The sequence below is a fragment of the Protomyctophum bolini genome, assembly GCF_963924005.1.
Source record: "Protomyctophum bolini genome assembly, chromosome: 5".
Lineage (NCBI taxonomy): Eukaryota > Metazoa > Chordata > Actinopteri > Myctophiformes > Myctophidae > Protomyctophum > Protomyctophum bolini.
In genome coordinates this window covers 28,916,353-28,936,780 of record NC_137866.1, presented here as the reverse complement: position 1 = coordinate 28,936,780, position 20,428 = coordinate 28,916,353, and the positions used below count along the sequence as shown (strand labels likewise).

The following is a 20,428-nucleotide window of genomic DNA, read 5'->3' as shown; positions in this document are numbered from 1 at the left end:
ATGAATAAATATGTTTATATATGTAATATATAATTTACTCACTCCTCCCTCTCTGTGTCTGTCTGACTGTGTTTAGAATGATCCTGCATAAATAAATATGATGTTTATAATATATATATATATATGTAATATATAATTTCCTCTGTCTGTCTGTCTGTCTGTCTGTCTGTCTGTCTGTCTGTCTGTCTGTCTGACTGACTGACTTCTGTGTTTAAAATGATGGATAAATATCTGATATGTTGTTAATATGTGTATATGACTGTAATATATCATGTCCTATACTCCCTCCTCTCTCTGACTGTCTGCTGTGTTTAAAATGATGGATACATGTTATTAATAGGCCTGTGATGTTTAGCCTATATCATTCCCTCATGTTGGCGTTAATAGAATAATGCTTTAATATATGTAATATATAATTTCCTCCTCCGTGGCTCTGACTGACTGACTTTTAGAATTATTATGCCTCTGATGTTTATATGTAATATATAATTTCCTCCTATGTCATATAACTCAAACAATAAAACACAAAGCTATTTGTTTAAGTTTCTGTATATGAATATTTATTTTACTTTTATTACGTTGTACTTTAGTGTACCCTAATGTGCTGAATATAAGACTACGTTTTTTGTCCAATGTAAATATCCTAAAAAAAAAACAGGGTCGTATTATAATCGATGACTAGACTATTTGACATTCAATGTTCTTTTTCCACAAATGTGTCTTGAAAAATGGGGGTTGTCTTATAATCAGACTCTTATATTCGGCACTACTGCAGTGATTTTCAACTTTTTAAAATGATTTCAAGGACCCCCAGTTTGATATGAATTTAGGCCATGGACCTCCATTTGTTAAGATGTAGGCCTACTGTATATCTCTGGGATCCTTCCCGATATACACAGTAGGCCTAAAATAATATTGTGATAATGTAACACGAAATGGAACCAAATAAGACCATTTCTACACCCCGAGTGACCGAACCTGAGGGTCCATTTGGTTCCTAATTATCAACCATTTATATTGTTATACCTGCTTGTTATGCTTTTCTAATTGTATTTTGTACATGTAATGAAAATAATGAAGATGGACAATAAATCATTTAGCTGGGGACCCACTGAAACCCCCACAATGGCCACCAGGGGTCTCTAAAGCCCTCGTTGAGACTTGAGAACAATCAGAACTAACTTTATTGTCACATCATCACTGGCAGGGAGAAATAAATAAACCATTAAAAGACATACGTGATTGAACCAATACTATGTGTGTGGTTTTTTTGCTTCCTCGTAACGATAGAACTCTGTAGAGACTAGAGGGTGCTGTATGACAACGTTCCGATTCAACACAATATTTTCCAACATAACTTGTAACTCTTTTGAACTCAAATAACCCAACTCATAATTGTATTTATTTTGTTTTATTTAATTTTATGTTTTTTTATTTATATTGTATATTGTTTTTGTTATCTGTGCTTAAATTATTATTTTTGTTTCATACTGTTCATATTATATGTCAAATATACATGGTTGTTTTTGTATGTCTGTTATTTTCTATATTGTTTAATGATGACGATAACAGTGGGGGGTGGGATGGGGTGAGGGAGAAAAGAAAATGGTATGTTCAAACTGTACTACATTGTTGAAAACTACTACCAATAAACATATATATTAAAAAAAAAAAGACATACGTGCACATTAGGCCAGTCAATCTAAGATTTGACCCAAAATAAATTGCAATAGAAACCCCATTCCAATTAGTTTTGCATGAAAAACACTCCTTAGCCGTCATCACATTTGGGCAAGTCAAGTGGCTACTGGTAAATGGACAATGAAACATTTAAACAATATGGTGGCTCAAATACACACCAGCCCCCAGTTGCTACCGGTGCGTGTGTGCTGCTCCAAAACGAACCCCGCTTGTCTGCCTCGGTTCCCTGGTTCTGGAGGAAGCCGGCCAGAACCAGAGCTATATACCACTCCCTCCCGGAGGCTATAGATTCATCTAGAACAGCTGGGGGTGCCCACACTTTTTATACTTGAGAGCTAGGCCTACTTTCAAAATTTCCAGCTCAACCAGATCTACCCAGTAGTACCCACCAAAAATATATTATCTCATTGCTGAAAATAGTTACATATATTAGACAAAAGCATTTGGAATGGGAAATAGAGGAGGACAATGGAATTGGTAGAATTAGATTTTGTATACAAGTTTGTAATACTGTCGTTGGAAAAATTGCATTGCATTGTGGTTTTGAGCTGCCCTTTTTATGTCAATCAATCAAGTGAGTCACCTTAATTCCAGTGGCAGATGCCAAAAATAGTTTTTTATTTATTTAAATTATATATATTTTTAGGGGCATGTCATGTGGTCTATAGTCTATACCTGCACAGCCTGTGTGATCTACAGTATACTGGTTTTTGGGCACCCCTGAATCCCTGATGCCCCCACTTTGAAGGACCCCACTTGGGGAATCACTGTTTTATGAGACATCACAGACCTAACTAAAGCAGGGTTCTTCAACAAGGGGTCCAGGACCCACAGGGGGTCCTCAGAGTTTCAGACAAATATTTGTGTTATGGGAAGTTTTTTTTTTCTTTCATCGCTTTTGCACTAACCAGAAAAATAGCAAGCTCGCAAAAATCTACAAGCTCGCAATGCCTCGTGATGCGAGGTGTTGTGAGCTTCATGTTATAGTTAAAAGTGTTTGTTACATGATGGGTGAGGACATTTCTATTTTGGTATCAAGGGGAGAAAGAGCTAAGAGATTTTCACTACAGGAGCACAATGCCAGTAGACTTTTTTCTATTCCAGGCTTCAGCTGGTTCCTGTGTCCAGATGTGAATGCTTCGATATCATTTTTCCAATACTGTCAGAGATGAAAGCAAGGCCTTATTGTTTGGTCAGTGGTTAGATTATTGTATAGTCAAATCCATTAAGGTCCTGGTGCTCACCTATAGAGCTCTACAGTCAGTCTCCATTATATTTATCTGCAGAGAGAGCAATAAGCTACTGTTCTCTTTCATACGCTCTTTTACGCAGTGTTGCAGAGATAAAAGACACAAGTCATTTTACACTTGGTTGCATGAAAATAGCAGATCTACAAGCTCACAACGCGTCGTGCTGTGTAAAATCAGCCATTACGACTGCATGAATGAAGGCCCGCCAAAATACATTTTAGTCAACTAAAACTAACTAACTAAAACATTGCAGATGACTAAAATGTGACTAAAACTAAATTAAGTTTTATTCCAAAGACTATGACTAAACTAAAATCAAAATTTGCTGCCAAAAACAACACTGCTTTTCCGAGCCTTCTGCTGTGTGCGTCATGATTTCAAAATGCTCAATTCACGATATATATCGCTACATGGCAGCAACAGCAATATTCTGAAATAGTGCCGATTAGTTTGTGGAAATTGTTCTGAAGAAAAGACTATACCTTTCCAGCCCCTTCCATTTGTCACACTTGTGCAGAATTAACATTACATCTTTGTTTTAGAATTCATTCGAAGAATAACAGACGTTTGGATTTGAATCCCTGCTCAGGGAAAACATGAATGTTGGCAGGATGATGCATAAGGATAGTTTCCACACCTCAAATAAAATACAGACGAAGATAAACCGTCGTGTTTGGTAGAGAGAACAAAAATGCTTGTCCTGTTACTTCTTGTGGAAAATTGAATTCATTTTGAAAAATTCTTAAGCTACTTGTCTTGAAGAAGTAATGATTTACTTTTTATGTGTTGGGTAGGCCTCTAAGGCCCCATTTAGATTGCAGTCACATCCAGTCAGATCTGATTTATTTCTCAAATGGGATCTTTTGGCCCGACCGTTCAAACTTGTGACCAATGTGACACTGTGTATGTTGTTTGTTGTTTTTTAATTACGTTTGTTTTTAAATGTTTTACTGTAAAGCACTTTTGTGTTCAGATTGAGACAGCTATATAGATCTTCTGAAATGTTGAAACCACCTCTGAATGTGGCTCAATAAGTCACATTTGTGTCCTGAATGGAAACAAAGGCTGCAAGGACTTTGTCGGTAATCCCTTTGGACGTACTGTACATGTGTTTGACTGTCCACTGTATTGCCAACTCCTCATCTTCACTCTGTAACTTTAAACATAGATTTAGGGCCAGCCTTATGCATGAAGCAAGCCTTTCTACTTGCTTCTAACTTAGGATGTAGCTTTATTCTGCACTCAGACAGACAGATACAGAAAAAATACTGTTTCCATTTCTGCCAATAAAGTATTCAATCAATCGTGCAAATCAGATTCCATGTAGTATGTACTTGTTTGTGGTAAATGGTGCATTTATATAGGCGCTTTACATAGATTGTGCATTACATTCACAGTTCACACACACGCATTCATACCAACCTGCACATCGGGAGCAATTAGGGGTTCATTGTCTTGCTCAAGGACATTTCGACACGAACTCTGGGGGAGCTCGGGTTCGAACTGGGACTCAGGGGTAAAGTGGCCGACTTTACCCCTGAGCCAAAGCTACCATGATTGTGTTTATATTTATTTAAATAAACCGGATTCCAATCTGGATGTGGCACAGATCTGATTCAGGCTGGATTTGGTTGCCAGTGTAAATGCGGCCTAATATCAACTGTTTTGAAATGGCAATGTAGGGTCTTTCAATTGAGGCTAGTATAGGAATTAATTTTTTCCGTTAACCCACTAAGACTTTTAGACTACATAGTTACTTTCCACCACTGAACAATACTGTTCAAGTTGTGTAATCAAAAATAGCAGTGATTATTAAATTGGTATGTTAAGTGAGGCGTTAGCTTCACGGTTGGAACAACACATTCTCCAGTGCATTGCTTGCTTTGGCTTTCCTTTTATATTCACTTCATACAGAAAGGGCTCGGGCCAAAATTCCACTAATCATATCCCACTGTTCCTCTCCTTTATTCTCCCTCCACTCTAGACAACCGTTTCCTTGATTGTTCATGGATTTGAAAGCCAACAAGTTTTCCATTCACTTTTTTTTCTCTCCTTCTATTCCCGAAACACACATAATAATAACCGGGCCTGGTCCTTCCAGGAAAGGACAAAGGTCCTCTTTTTCGCTCGACGGACGGGAACCATCAGAAGCAGTGCTGTGAAGTAGCTAAGTACATTTACTTATAATTACTGTACTTTACTTCTCCAATACATCTTGGATCCAAACGTTGTACTTTTACTCCACTACATTTATTTGAAAACTAGTTACTAGTTAGTAGATTTTCATCATTACAGAACATATACCACTTCAGCACTATACTGTATACATTTTGTCCATTTGAAAATAGCTGATCTACAAGCTCACAATGTGTCATGATGCGACACATTGTGAGCTTGTAGATCTGCTATCTTCAAAGGATTTGTACATACATTTGAAAACTTGTGAAATGGGATATTGTGCATAATAAGTATACTTTCTACTTTTTGTACTTTTTAAGTACATTTTGACACCAATATTTTTGTACTTTTGCTCAAGCACATTTTGAATTTGACTTGTAACAGAGTAAAAAACTACTTTTTCCCACCCCTGCTCAGAAGCGCGGTGTTTAAGAAATGCACTGTACAAGAGCCAACTTGCCATCAACTAAATAATCAAATTAATACTCCCGCCCGCTGTGATCGATAATGACTTTCCCGACGTGTAAGCCAGAAAGGCTGTGGAATAAAAATAAGCACAGACAAGTTATCAAAGGCAGCAGAGATGTACAGATACCGGCTTTTCCTTCCACATACCGATACCCGTAACTGCATGTTGGTCGATACCCGAGAACCGATACGATACCAGTGTTTAATTTAATAATAATCTAGGACTGTGGTTCTCAAAATGTGGTCCAAGGACTCTCTGGGTCCCTTTAGTTTAGACGGTCCCAAGTGGAGCCTTGTAGGTCTCTGAGTCTGAGACTTCAGAGTGTACAAGTAAGGGTCCATTTGGTTCCATTTATACTCTCTCAGATTTATGGGGCCCACTGCAATTAAAAATGAGAGAACCACTGATATAGGAATAGATACAAATTCCAAAAGTTACAATTTAGTATAAAAGTATAAAATAGTAGTGCCACATCAACTGAAGCAATCAAAATACAAAGTAATTGATGGCTGTACATACTTGACATAATCATAGATTTGTGACACACTCGCCGATACCGATACCAGGATTTTTAGGAACAGTATCAGCAGCAGCTTTTCCGATTCTGGTAAATCGATATCGGAACAACTCTAGAAGGCAGCACAGCGTATACTGAGTTAAAGTGGGTGTCCCTTTTTTTCCTTCTCTCAGTACTAGCCCACCGCCAGCTTAATAAAAGTGGATGGAAAATTCTCCTTGCTCACATGTACCTCACATTTCAGACTGCTTCTCAACAACACATTTCAGCGCGGCAGACAGACTGCTTCACAACAACACATATCAACCCAGCAGACAGACAGACAGCATTGACTTCATAACAGAACACAATGACACACTTCTTCAGGAGTCTCAGGACTCTGGTCATCATGATAATCGTGGTTCCGTGGATGTTATCCTCCGCAGTGAAACCCAAGGAGGCAAGAAAACCTAAGGTAAAGTATGCATCGTGTTAATGCATGGCATGCACTAGAGAAGTGGTTTTCAGCCCTTTTCATGTCAAGGTCTATATATATATATTCTGCAATTCTTTGAGCCAGGGACCATTTGATGAGATTTTGTTGTAGTTGGATAAGAGTTTGTCTTCAATTCCATGTTGTATTGATGTTGGTACAATTAGGAGAGATAACAGGCAAACGTTGATCAGAGTAACAATTCTTCGACATTGTGTAGACTCCTTGGCCCTCAATAGTTCTCTCAATAGTTAAGACCTGTAAGGGTCCATTTGGCTACCAACTCTCCATCATTTAGCTGGGGACCACCACAAGGACCACTGGTGGTGCCCAAGCCACTGGTTGAGTACCACTGCATTATTAGGCTTTGTTTTTGGCGAGGTGGCAAGGACAGATTGTGTTCTTTTGGCGTCAAGTACTAGTGAAGTGAGATGTTTTTTTCCTTTCTGCAGAAAAACGTTGCGACCGTTCCGGACTATGGCACCCCTCCAGAAGATTCAGACGCATCTCCTTCTTCTGCCGATGGTAAATGCTCATTTTATTTGCATACTGTAGTTTTCAACAGTTGGTGTGTCCTTTGTAACGGACACTAACAAAAAAACACAGAGTTAAATAAAGGCTGTTAGTGATTTAAATTTCATTTTCAGAATTGTAAAATCTCTCCCATAATAGTCATTGCTGTAATTTGTTCTTTAACAGTGGTCTCCCTTTCTCTCCAGCTCTTTAGTAAACATATAAAAGGACATTTTTGGGTCGGGATACCAAATTTCACAGTAAAGTACAATAAAGGAGGTACGCCTTACTGAACAATCACATACCATTAATTTTCTATAGTGATTACTATCACAATATAGAGCTTGCTGCTTTCAGAGCTTCCCACATGCCTGCTCTGTGTGTGTGTGTGTGTGTGTGTGTGTGTTGTTTTCGTCGAATAAAACGACGAAAAATGTTCGTTGACTACCTTTTTCCACTGACGAAAACGAAATTAAAACTAAGCTACGATGACTAAAACTAGAGACTAAATACACTGAGAATTTCGTCAACAAATAAAAACTAAACTAAATGTTAGGAAGGGACCAGTGGACAAGAGATCCACTATAAGTCATATTACAATTAGTTGCATGCTGAAAATAGCAAATCTACAAGCCTTGTAAAGGACTTGTAGATCTGCTATTTTCAGCAAGTGAAATAAACAGTCATTATGAGTATGACGGCATCAAGGCCCGCCAAAATAGATTTTGTTCGACTAAATTAACTGTATTTAGTCGACTAAAACTAGACTAACACTAGAAGACATTCCAGGTGACTATAAAATGTGAAATAAAAAAATAAAAATAAATGAAACTATTCAAAAGACAAAAAATCTAAATTTGCTGCCAAAAAAACAACACTGGTGTGTGTGTGCGTGTGTGTGTTCAGAGCTGCCCACCTGCCTGCTGTGTGTGTGTCTGACGGGGTCGGTTTACTGTGAAGAGGTTTCTCCTGAGATGACGGCCGTGCCCGCTCTACCCAAGGAGACCACCTACCTGTACGCACGCTACAACAAGATCACCAAGATCAGCAACAGAGACTTCGCAGATATGGGTAAAAAAAAAAACACATTTAGGCCTGACGTCGAAGTTTAAAAACCTCTAAATCGACAGTTTTCTGAAATATGTTTTTATATCAGTGGTGCTCAATATTTCATGCCAAGGACCCCAAAAGGTATATGTAATTGGCCGCCGACCCTCATCTGAAAATATGTTGTTCCAGGGACCCTCCCCCCCCCCCCCCTCAGTTGCAACGATTTGACATAAAAACGTTGACAATATTCAAAGATTTGAAGCACATTTTCACGATTTTTCAAAAATAGCAGACCTACGTACAAGCTCGAAGCGCGGCACTCGGTGCCACGCTATGAGCTTGTAGATCTGCTATTTTTCAATAGCTAAAGTATGACTATGACATAATGTTTAAAACACCAAAAGGGGTTCCCGTCCAGAATGGGTTAAAAATAACATACATCCACTTTTGCATTAATTCCAAATCATATATTATACATGAATGAATGTGAATGTCAAAAAGATTTTTTTCCCCTGACTTTTGAGATTGTTTTCTTTATAGCCAATTATTCTATCGATTACTTCTTTGATTAATCGAATAATCGAGAGCAAGTTTTTTTTATTGATCAATTAATTGACGTTGAAATAAATTCTAATATCGTTTTTAATAATAAACTAAATTGATTAGTGCGATTAACCACTTAAGTCCTACTTTCAACAGTGTCACGCACAAATAGTACCTCACAATGCGAGGCGTTGTGAGCTTATAGATTATTTTCAGAATTCTTGCCTCTTTTCTTATATCATTTGACAACTTTGGCCAATAGTTTGTTGATTACTTTTGATGAAGTGATGGTCTTTTTTTTCTTTTCTTTCTCTACCTTTTAATACCTTAAATTGTCACTTCACTGTCACCTGACCCACAGGTTGATAGAGCCCCTTCCATGATGAACATAAACTCTCAAGCTTATTCACCCTCTTTCCCTTATTTTATTTTTTACTTCTTCCATCCATAGTGACGTTAAAAAGAATCGACCTGACTGGAAATCTCATCAGTGAGATAGAAGACGGGGCTTTCTCGAAGCTGAGCAACCTGGAGGAGCTGACCCTGGCAGAGAACCGGCTGACCAAGCTGCCTGCGCTGCCGGGAAAACTCATGTCTCTCAATGTCAACTTCAACAAACTGCAGACCAAGGGCGTGAAGTCCACCGCTTTTAAAGTAAGCCTCCTTAAAAAGGGCATCTTTGAAAAACAAAGAAAAGGTCCCGCACACTGTCATACACTTGCCAAAATGTTGCTCTTTATTAGGTCAACGTTTCGGTCAATTAGACATTAATCAGATACCCTTTTTAATATACAGTATGCTCTATTGCCCTACGCACCTGTCACTAGCCTTCTGAGGTTGTGCATCGGCCATTTGCCTCCTGAAATCAGTACAAGTGCTTAACTCAAACTTTTATGTCAAGGACCCACACATATATGCATTTGGCTATGGGGGGGGGGGGGGGCATCTCAAAAGAAGCAAAGATTAGTGTTAAATATTTCCACTGTTTAAAAACAATATTCAAAGATTTGTGATAATTGTAAAGTTTCTTCTTTTTTCTTTTCTCAAAAATAGCAGATCCAAAAGCTCACAGCATAGTGAGCTTGTATATCTGCTATTTCTGAACAGCCAAAGTGAAGTACACAATATGGTTAAAACTAGAGAATGTCCGAAGGGGTTGACACTATGGCATTAAAATGTTGGAGTTTGCTTTGGAGTTGCCCATATGAGTGAGGAGTCTGCTATAAACACAACACGAGATCACAACACTGGTATCGGTATTGGCTAACACAGAAATGGTGGTATCGGAATCGTATCTGGAACGGAAAAAGTGTATCGGGACATCCCTAGTTAAAACTACACCCACAGGTCTTTGAGGGGGTTCCAGGGGGTCCCCAACAAAATTAGGAAACATATTGTTTTTATACTTGGCTATTCAAAAATAGATGGTCTACATTAAGCATAGTGATGCAATGCATTGTGAGCCTGCAGATCAAAACATTTTTGAAAAACTGAATGATTTTGCATAATTTTGATACTATTTCTTCCCAAACACAATCCTCTCTCATGGGGACTCGGGGGTGAACATCCACGAGCAACTCAAATGGGAGACACACACAACGGTGGTGGTTGCAAAAGCGCAACAGCGCCTATATGGACTTCGGTGCCTCAAGAAGTTCGGCCTGAGTCAGAAAATCATCAGGAACTTCTACAGAGGGACTATTGAGAGCCTGCTGACAAGCAGCTTCACCAGCTGGTATGGGAGCTGCACAGACAGAGACCACAAGGCTCTCAGGAGGGTGGTGCGCTCGGCCCAGCGCATCACTGGATGTCGGCTGCCCAGTCTGGAGGAGCTGTACAACCAGCGCTGTCTCAGCAAGTCACGGAGAATCATTAAAGACCCCACACACCCCCATAACAGACTGTTAGTATTGCTGCCCTCAGGAAAGCGGTATCGAAGCATCAAAGCTGGTTACCAACTATGAATTATGTAGCTGGGACGGACTGTGGTCTAGAATAAAACTTGTTGCACATTTCTTTGAAGTTTAAACTCTGTTAATATAATTACAATAACAGTGAGTTATTTTAATGTCTTCTAATGTGTTCTTTTAAATTTTTTGTGTACAGAAACTCGTAAAACTGGCATATCTCTACCTTGGAAATAACGAAATGAGCGCGATACCACAGCTTCCAGAGTCGCTCCGGATCATTCACCTAAATGTAAGTTCATACTCCCATCAAAATGTTTTAACCTGCTGTATTTTTGTCTGGGAATTTATAATCGGTGTATAGTGTATAGCAGTGGTTCCTAAAGTGGAGTTACAGGGGTCCCAAGCTAAATGATAGTTTGGAACCAAATGGACCCTTATTGGTCCGTAATGGGTTCATTTGGTTCCATTTGTACACGCTCAGAGTTAAATTGACATTGATTTTTACAATATAATTTTACAAAGAAATGTCAATAAATGGGGGTCCGTAGACTAATGCATGTCAAACTGGGGGTCCCTGAAATTAAATGGGTTTAGAATCACCGCTAGAGCCGTAAAAGTCTTCTCCCTGGCATATCTCTTCAAATGGGGGGTCTGCGGGCTAATGAGTGTCAATTTGGGGGTCCTTGACATGAAAAGGTTTGGGAACCACTGGTGTATAGGACAGGCTAATGTTCCATCTCCTCTTTGGTGGTGTAAAGTAACTAATTACATTTACAAGTACTGTACAATTGAGGTACTTAATTTATTTTATTTTATTTTTTAACTTTCATGGTGGAGTATTTCCAATTTTCAGTACTTCACTACGTCTCAAAAGGCAAATGTTGCACTTTTTACTCCACTACAGTTATTTGAAAACTTTAGTTACTATTGTTACTTTGGATATTTTGATTATTATTACAAAACATACATTAACCTAAATACAGTGCATTTCGGCCATTTGAAAACATGTAGATCTGCTATTTTCAAAAGATTTCTTTTAGATATTTATTTTTGAAAATTTGTGAAATAATGAGACACTTTCTTGTACTTAAGCACATTTTGGATACCAAATACTTTTGTACTTTTACTCAAGTCAATTCACAGACTTTTTACTTGTTAACAGAGTTACAGTACTTCTTCTATCGCAGTATTGATATTTGATACGCGAGTACTTTTTCCAAACCACTTCTCCTTTTGCAGAACAACAACATAAACGCGGTCACAGACGAGACGTTCTGCAAAGGCAACGCCACTCACTACATCAGGGCCAACCTGGAGGAGGTGAGGCTGGATGGAAACCCGGTCCGGCTGGCCCAGCATCCCAACAGCTTCATCTGTCTGAGGTCGCTTCCAGTTGGAACGTACCGCCGGTGAACGACCCAGCAGGCCCGTCCAGTTGGCCTGTGCACCGCTGAAACTAAAGCCAGGAATGCAGTGGGAGAAGAAAAGCACAATAATATGTCTGATTTATCCCCATGAATTAAGGCCCAAACCGCAACCAATGATTCGCCAATCAGTGGCGTGCACAGATAAGACACTAGGCGGTTCTAGAGCACCTGCCCTTTGCCCTCTGGACAGCAATATGCCCTTTTGAAAAAGAAAATAATAATCTTATTTTTTGTACATTGTACAAAAACCGGTCCACGGTCAAATACATTATAGTTTTAGGGACATGAAAAGGTTTGAGAACCACTGATATAGCAACATTAGGTTTTTCAGAAAACGGTTTTCTGGAATTAGAAGACATTAGTAGAATCGGGCCCTCATGGTCTTAAATTGATTATACTTTTGTCTGGAAGGGCTGGGGTGATACATTACATCCAATTATCCATGACCGTCGACACCAGACTGGATACTGCCTGCCGTTAATGCCACAATATGCTCTTTTATATGCAAATTTAGGACTGAAGCCGATTCTAAAAGAAAAAAAATGTAAGCCTTGTTTTTTAAACTTTCGAAAATGTCAAAAATAGCACGATCATTCTACAAGATCACAAGGTGTGACGTTGCAATGCATCGTGAGCTTTTAGAGCTAGCCTTTTTGAACATGTGTATTATTGTCGCAATAGCAATACATTGAGGTATTCAGTCCAAAATATTGTTTTGTTATACTGGTAATTGTAAATATATTGATCTTTTGTCAGCATTGAAAATAGCCGATCTACAAGCTCACACGTCACAGCTTGTAATTAGTTATTTAGCTTGTAGATTGGTTATTTAGCTTGTAGGCTGGTTATTTAGCTTGTAGGCTGGTTATTTTTGGTGCGAGCCTGTGCAAGACGCTACAGTGATGCTAGGAGCAAACAGAATCTAGTATAGATTCACAAATATACAGATATGAAGTGGATATTATAATACTGCAATATAATAGTGATTCAATATCAACAAAATCGTCACACTCAAAAGGTCTGCAGTTTATACGTATATATATATATATATATATATATATATATATACACACAATGTCATCAAACGGTTCATGAATGGCATAATGGGGTATAAGGTGTTTGCATGAGACAGCCTAGTCAGGGCAACACATCTTATTTCTTTCTCTCCCCTTTGGTGAATAATGAATAATAAACTGTTTAAGGGCTCAATAAAATGATCATGAACTCTTTTAACCGTTTTGTTTTCATTGGTACTGAGGAATATTTTCGCATGCTTTCTGTTAACTTCGTGGCAAGTTGGCAAACACCAATATTAATATAATATATTAATATATATAACACCAATATTGACGGAACATTACTCGGTCATCAAATCGGTGTCGCGCGCCTAGAGGTTTTAGAAGAATTGCTGGCCTTAAAATGCAATATCGCTATCGAACCAATATCAAAATATTATATCGGTTTTAGCCCATATTTTATTTTATATTATTACATGGCTTGGTTGAATGCTTGATTCCGATTGGTCAATCGCTGAATTCAGCAGTGTGTTATTTCTTAATAACAGATTTACTGCTGTTTCCAACAAGACAGCCATGTGTGTACACACACACACACACACACACACACACACACACACACACACACACACACACACACACACACACACACACACACACACACACACACAAAATCAGTGTTTTTCTTTTTTTCTGGGTAAGCTTTCAAAAGAGTCAACAAGTTGGAATACTTACATTCAACTAAGCTGTTTATGTCAGGACATGGGGCCAACATTTCATATACCTGGAAGTTATGCAGGAACGCCTACTGAGTGGTAAAAAAAACAACTTTCTGGTCTTTCTAGGACCATACTTCCAAACAGTCCTATCTGATTGCATTAAACAACATTAAACTCACAGACTCACCAACAATGCAAAGTGTTTGTTTCATACTCTGTCAAGAAATTCCATGCAGGTGACTATTTTTAGTTTTTTTTTATGCCCCATTGGTGTCGAAGAGCATAAATATCTACAAAGTGTTTGTTTCATAAAAAACCAGTGCAGACATGTAATGAGCTACTTTCTGTCAAGACATTCTGTGCAGGACGGGTGATTCTTTTTATAGTGTCAAGAGTTTTGAAGTGTTGCGGTGGAAAAGTGATGTGCATGTGCATACTCTATAACGTTGCATCTGTAGTTATGGAATAAAAAGACATTGCTTTTTCAAATTGCAGTGTTTGTTTATAGGCTATATAGGACAACAACTTGAACTTGTTTCTATACAGATATTCGTGGATAAATATCGGGTTATCGGCCATAACGGCAACGTTGGTATGTGGTATTGACCGGACTGACATCCGGTTCTCGGTATATCGGCCAGAAAGGTCACATCCCTGATATTATACATAGTCTTTGAGCCCGTCAGGGTGCCGTTAAGTCCAATATGAGGGAAACAGGTGGACGTTGTTAAGTCCAATATGAGGGAAACAGGTGGACGTTGTTAAGTCCAATATGAGGGAAACAGGTGGACGTTGTTAAGTCCAATATGAGGGAAACAGGTGGACGTTGTTAAGTCCAATATGAGGGAAACAGGTGGACGTTGTTACGTCCAATATGAGGGAAACAGGTGGACGTTGTTAAGTCCAATATGAGGGAAACAGGTGGACATTAAGTCCAATATGAGGGAAACAGGTGGACATTAAGTCCAATATGAGGTTATTATGTCCACTGCAGCCTGAGGGAAACAGGTGGATGAATGTCCAACGATGTGTGAGTCTTCACTTATGAAGAGCTACCCTCTGCTGGTACTCCCGTTCCGACTGCTTCCGTCTGTATACATCGTCTGTGGGGGGGAGAGGGGGGGAACGACAACAACAGAAAATAAGTTTTGTTTCAGGTAGTACCCATGCTAAAATGGTGGAGGGTTGGTAGCCAAATGGATTACTTAACTTACAAGAAGTCTACACAATTAGAGAATGTAGAAGAATTGTTATTTTTGAGCAACGGTTGCCTGTTATCTCTCCTAATGGTACAGTATGGAATTGTGGACAAAATCTTATCCAACAATAAGTCTGTGGCTCAAATACAGAATAAATAATAGACCTTGATATGAAAACGGTTGCAAACCACAGTATTAGACTGTGGTTGTACTGGTGGTCAGTACAACAGTATCAGATTGTGGTTGTACTGGTCAGTACAACAGTATCAGACTGTGGTTGTACTGGTGGTCAGTACAACAGTATCAGATTGTGGTTGTACTGGTCAGTACAACAGTATCAGACTGTGGTTGTACTGGTCAGTACAACAGTATCAGACTGTGGTTGTACTGGTCAGCTCCCAGATGTGTGTGAGATAGTGGTGCTGGACCATGCTGAAAACCAACATAAATTATTGACCATGGATAAAACAATGGTTAAATAAAAATGTCAAATATTTCAGAAAATATAAAGCATGTGTGAAAAGAAATGCGTGTAAGTAGTATGTACTACGTTAGCCTACTGGCAGTGTGCACTGTGCACAAGGAATGTGTTTTTTGGCAGCAGTGTTTTTGGCAGCAAATTTTGATTTTAGTATGATTCATAGGGCTGTATTTTGCGTGTCTTAAGTACCAGGTCTTATTCCCTAACTTGAGTAAAGTAAAGACCTGGAGGCGTGATCAATGCTCTTTGGCCAAATGGCATTGATCACGCCTCCAGGTCTTTAGTTTACTGAAGTTAGGGAATAAGACCTGGTACTTAAGACACGCAAAATACAGCCCATAGTTTCTTCAATGGTTTTCATTTAGTTTCAGTCACATTTTAGTCAACTGGAATGATTTTAGGCTTGATGAAAATATATTTCATAATTCCAGGGACCCCCATAAGAGAAGATTTTTACGGCTCTAGCAGTGATTCTCAACCCGTTTAATTTCAAGGACCCCCAGTTTGACATGCATTAGTCTACAGACCCCCCATTTAATGGCTTTTCTATCTCTCGGACCCCCAATTTATATTGTAAAAATCTATGTTAATTTAACTCTGAGAGTGTACAAATGGAACCAAATGTACCCTGTAGGAGCCAAAATATACATTTTGTTTGTTGTTTATTCTATATGTTTATTTTTTCCCACGCTTGGGTTTTCGATGTGCCACAGCCCTTACCTGATTGATGAGCTCCTGCTGTGTGTCTGCTAATCATTTTACTTATGTCAGCTGTGTGTCTGGGCAGTGGCATTCAGTGAGAGAATGGGGGTGAGCTCTAGGCTCAATATTTTCTGTTGACCGTTTAATCGTTTATCTTTTGATCGTTTATACCAACCGAGTACGTTTTCATTTATCAACATTTTTTGGACCTTGTCATATAGTTCCTGCCGACAGCTCAGCCTCATAGCAATACTTCTATTTGAATTGATGGGAACTAAGTAGTCGCTACAACATACCCGTTAGGGGTTTAGAGTTGCAAACCCATAAGGGTCCATTTGGTTCCAAACCCTCACACTAACCCTAACCTCCCACGGGGCAGCACACCTAAACCTAGCTCTGGTCCATAGCTCTAATGCGTTGCCGCATTAGAGCTATGGGTCAGAGCTAACCTTCTCCTAACCCTTAACGCACTCCTCACCACCCTTAATCTGGTCGCTTTTAAAATGGGGGTCCACGGCCAAATACATATCAATGTGGCATTATGTGGGGGTCCTTCCTTGACCTGATGTAGAGAGAACTATGCTGATGTAAGTCAATGAGAAGAGACAATGCATGTGTATAATATGAGTGCAGCAGTCAGTCTGGGCAGAGTTTTGGAACATGTGAACCTCACTGATTATTAGTAACACTTATATAGGCAATTAGGCATACAGAATGTGCTATCCTGTTAGCTTGATGCAGCTAGGATGCGGTAGACTTACAGAAGGTCTATATTTGTAGTTAAATTATCTATAGAGGGTATGCGCATGCTTAAAGTGAATGGCACATAGAGTGGCAAATCAACATGCAAAGTGAATTTAACATTGTTTAACGTTGCTTAATGCAATCAGATAGGATGCATGGGTTGTCAAGGCCAGAAAGTAGCTTTTTGACACTCAGTAGGCGTTCCTGCATAACTTCCGGGTTTGATGATGATGTCACACGCATACCCTCTATACCAGTGGTTCCCAAAGTGGGTTCCGGGGACCCCCAGGGGTCCCCCCAGCTAGTTTGGAGGGGTGCATACTTAGTTTAGACTAGTCATTGGTTAGACACAAGGTTGGTGAGGGATGCGTTAAAACGACCGGATTAAGGTTGGTGAGGGGTGCGTTAAAACGACCGGATTAAGGTTGGTGAGGGGTGTGTTAAAACGACCGGATTAAGGTTGGTAAGGGGTGCATTAAAACGACCGGATTAAGGTTGGTAAGGGGTGAGTTAAAACGACCGGATTGGGGTTGGTGAGGGGTGCATTAAAACGACCGGATTAAGGTTGGTAAGGGTTGCGTTAAAACGACCAGATTAAGGTTGGTAAGGGGTGCGTTAAAACGACCGGATTAAGGTTGGTGAGGAGTGCGTTAAGGGTTAGGAGAAGGTTAGCTCTGGTCCATAGCTAGTCTAATGCGATTAGAGCTATGGACCAGAGCTAGGTTTAGGTGTGCTGCCCCGTGGGAGGTTAGGGTGAGGGTTTGGAACCAAATGGACCCTTATGGGTTTGGAACTCTAAACCCCCAACGGGTACATTTGGTTCCATTTGTACACTTAATTTGTACAATTAACATATTTTTTGCCACTCCCAGAGATAGAAATGCCATTAAATGGGATGGTCTGTGGACTAATGCATGTCAAACTGGGGGTCATTGAAATTAAACGGGTTGAGAATCACTGCTAGAGCCGTAAAAATCTTCTCTTATGGGGGTCCCTGGAATTATGGAATATATTTTCAAATGGGGGTCCACGGGCCAATTAGTGTCAATTTGGGGGTCCTTAATTGACATGAAAAAGTTTGGGAACCATGCACTGATCTATAGGCCTACTCACAGAATCCCTCCACCATCACTCTATATTATACACATATATTAATTTAGCCTATATGTGCCCTCTCCCTAAGCTCATTCTGTAGCTCCGAGATGAGCTACAGAATGAGCGTAGGGAGAGGGCATATGGGGCTAATATTAATTATACTTCGTCCTATCCTGTTAGCTATAGGCTAACAGCTTTTGAGTGCACTTACAGAATGTCTCACGTCCAGTCCTATCCTGACGTTTATCATGATCCACTCAATCATTAAATATGCTTACAGAAGACATTATAATACAACAGATATACTTATTACTTACAGAATGTCTCGTGTCCTATCCTGACGTTGATCATGATCCACTCCATCACTCCTCCTATGCAGAAGAACACAGGCAGGAACCTGTAGGGTCCGAACCTCTTTCTGCCAGGAACTAGAGCCAGGAGATACTTCACTATGGGCTTCGTCTCAACCATGATGCTTATAAACTTAACCTGTTAAATCTACACTGTCTGAATCTGTCTTAATGTCTGTTCAATCTACTGTCTTAAAGTCTTCCAGGAACCAGAGCCAGGGAATACTTCACTGTGGTTTTCGTCTCAACCATGATGTTGAAACTTCAATAATACATCTATACAGTCTTATAAACAGTCCAAATCACACTACTTGTCCTTCTCAAAACCTTGTTGACATTTCGTCCCTGACTATATAGCATAGATAGACTATAGTGACTAAACGTGAGTAGTTTTTATTTTAACTAGTCCAAAACGAGGCGGGCGGTTGACTGTGGTGAAAACAGCGCCTCCTCCCGTCCGCCGTTGTTTCGACTGATAAAACGAACGTATCCAATCTTTGTACACGTCACATCCGGGTGTATAGTGACGCAAGAGAAAAGATATATCCTAGTCTGGAGTACTTGTGCCCCCTCTTGGCCAAGTCCCATAATGACAGTCCTGACTCTAGCATACAGCCTAACCAAATACCCTTATGGGTCTGTAACTCTGAGAGTGTACAATACAAATGCAACCAAATGGACCCTTATGGGTCTGTAACTCTGAGTGTACAAATGGAACCAAATGGACCTGTTAGGTTACATTTGGTTCCATTTGTACACTCTGAGTTAAATTAACATTGGTTTTACAATATAAATTGGGGTTTCAGAGATATAAATGCCATTAAATGGGGGGTCCGTAGTAACCTGACGCTGCCAGATCCAAAAAGCTTGCTACACAAATTTGTTGTGTTGGGGAATATGTTTCCCCAATACCGCCCTCATCTGGCAGCGTCAGGTTAGGTCCGTAGACCCCCCATGTCAATGCATGAGAATCTCTGCTAGATCTTCTCTTATGGGGGTCCCTGGAATATCTCTTCAAATAGGGGGGTGTCAATTTGGGTGTCCTTGACATGGAAAGGTTTAGGAACCACTGGAAATAAAAACGTCTGGGTTTCCGAGGTCAAATAGTCTATGCATTTGTCTTGGCACAGTGTAGCCTATTCTGCACCAGAATAAAAGGTGTTCATCCTTAAAGCTACAATGCAGAATGTTGTGTTATATAAGTGATATTACACTATCAGCTATGGACCAGAGCTAGGTTTAGGTGTGCTGCCCCGTGGGAGGTTAGGGTTAGTGTGAGGGTTTGGAACCAAATGGACCCTTATGGGTTTGCAACTCTAAACCCCTAACGGGTATGTTGTAGCGACTACTTAGTTCCCATCAATTCAAATAGAAGTATTGCTATGAGGCTGAGCTGTCGGCAGGAACTATATGACAAGGTCCAAAAAATGTTGATAAATGAAAACGTACTCGGTTGGTATAAACGATCAAAAGATAAACGATTAAACGGTCAACAGAAAATATTGAGCCTAGAGCTCACCCCCATTCTCTCACTGAATGCCACTGCCCAGACACACAGCTGACATAAGTAAAATGATTAGCAGACACACAGCAGGAGCTCATCAATCAGGTAAGGGCTGTGGCACATCGAAAACCCAAGCGTGGGAAAAAATAAACATATAGAGTATACACTACACTCAATCTGTTCTTGAGGTAATTATTTACCCCCCACAATCACAAAGGTTAATTTGACCTTTGGGGAAACACAAATAAGGGCCGATTCATACTCCTATTTTAGAGCCGAATAAAAGTCGGTTCGGCTCTGTAGAGCCTACAATGTGACGTCATTTGAGGTTCGGGGGGGCGGGTACCGTCCTAAAGTCGTCTCTTCGGTGCTACAGAAAATTTCTGACGAGCCGAAATCATTTCGGCACTACAGCGCCGAAACAGCTGTAAAATAGGAGTATGAATCGGCCCTTATTAGTCTGTGTCCAAAAATGTCGTTTTGGCTTTGCAGGGCAGATAAGAGTAGACATACTGATTGTAGCTTAAAGGGTCTCTAGATCAAAACAGGCTTCGTGTGCAAAACTAGTCAACAAGGTACAACAATGTG

General features: G+C 39.8%; 2 protein-coding genes across 3 annotated transcripts; one reads left to right on the top strand and one right to left on the bottom strand.

Annotated features, from left to right (window-relative positions):
* The first annotated feature begins 6,299 nt into the window (after window positions 1-6,299).
* ognb (osteoglycin, paralog b) lies at window positions 6,300-13,263 on the top strand. Its single transcript, XM_080763474.1, has 6 exons — window positions 6,300-6,569; window positions 7,040-7,112; window positions 8,007-8,171; window positions 9,145-9,347; window positions 10,800-10,892; window positions 11,843-13,263. Exons 1-6 carry the CDS (start codon window positions 6,465-6,467, stop codon window positions 12,014-12,016), a joined length of 813 nt encoding a protein of 270 aa, XP_080619600.1. The 5' UTR covers window positions 6,300-6,464; the 3' UTR covers window positions 12,017-13,263.
* Window positions 13,264-13,417: 154 nt separating this feature from the next.
* uqcc5 (ubiquinol-cytochrome c reductase complex assembly factor 5) lies at window positions 13,418-18,774 on the bottom strand. 2 transcript variants are annotated; one of them, XR_013964039.1, is made up of 3 exons: window positions 18,304-18,774; window positions 14,742-14,868; window positions 13,418-14,679 (listed from the first exon to the last, which is right to left on the bottom strand). XR_013964039.1 is itself a non-coding variant. In XM_080763475.1 (2 exons), the coding sequence occupies exons 1-2, from the start codon at window positions 18,455-18,457 to the stop codon at window positions 14,804-14,806; spliced, it is 219 nt and encodes a 72-aa protein (XP_080619601.1). In that variant the 5' UTR covers window positions 18,458-18,771; the 3' UTR covers window positions 13,418-14,803. The 2 variants fall into 2 exon arrangements, 1 of the variants encoding a protein (XP_080619601.1); XM_080763475.1 differs by having other exon boundaries at window positions 13,418-14,868; window positions 18,304-18,771.
* Between the last annotated feature and the right edge of the window lie 1,654 nt (window positions 18,775-20,428).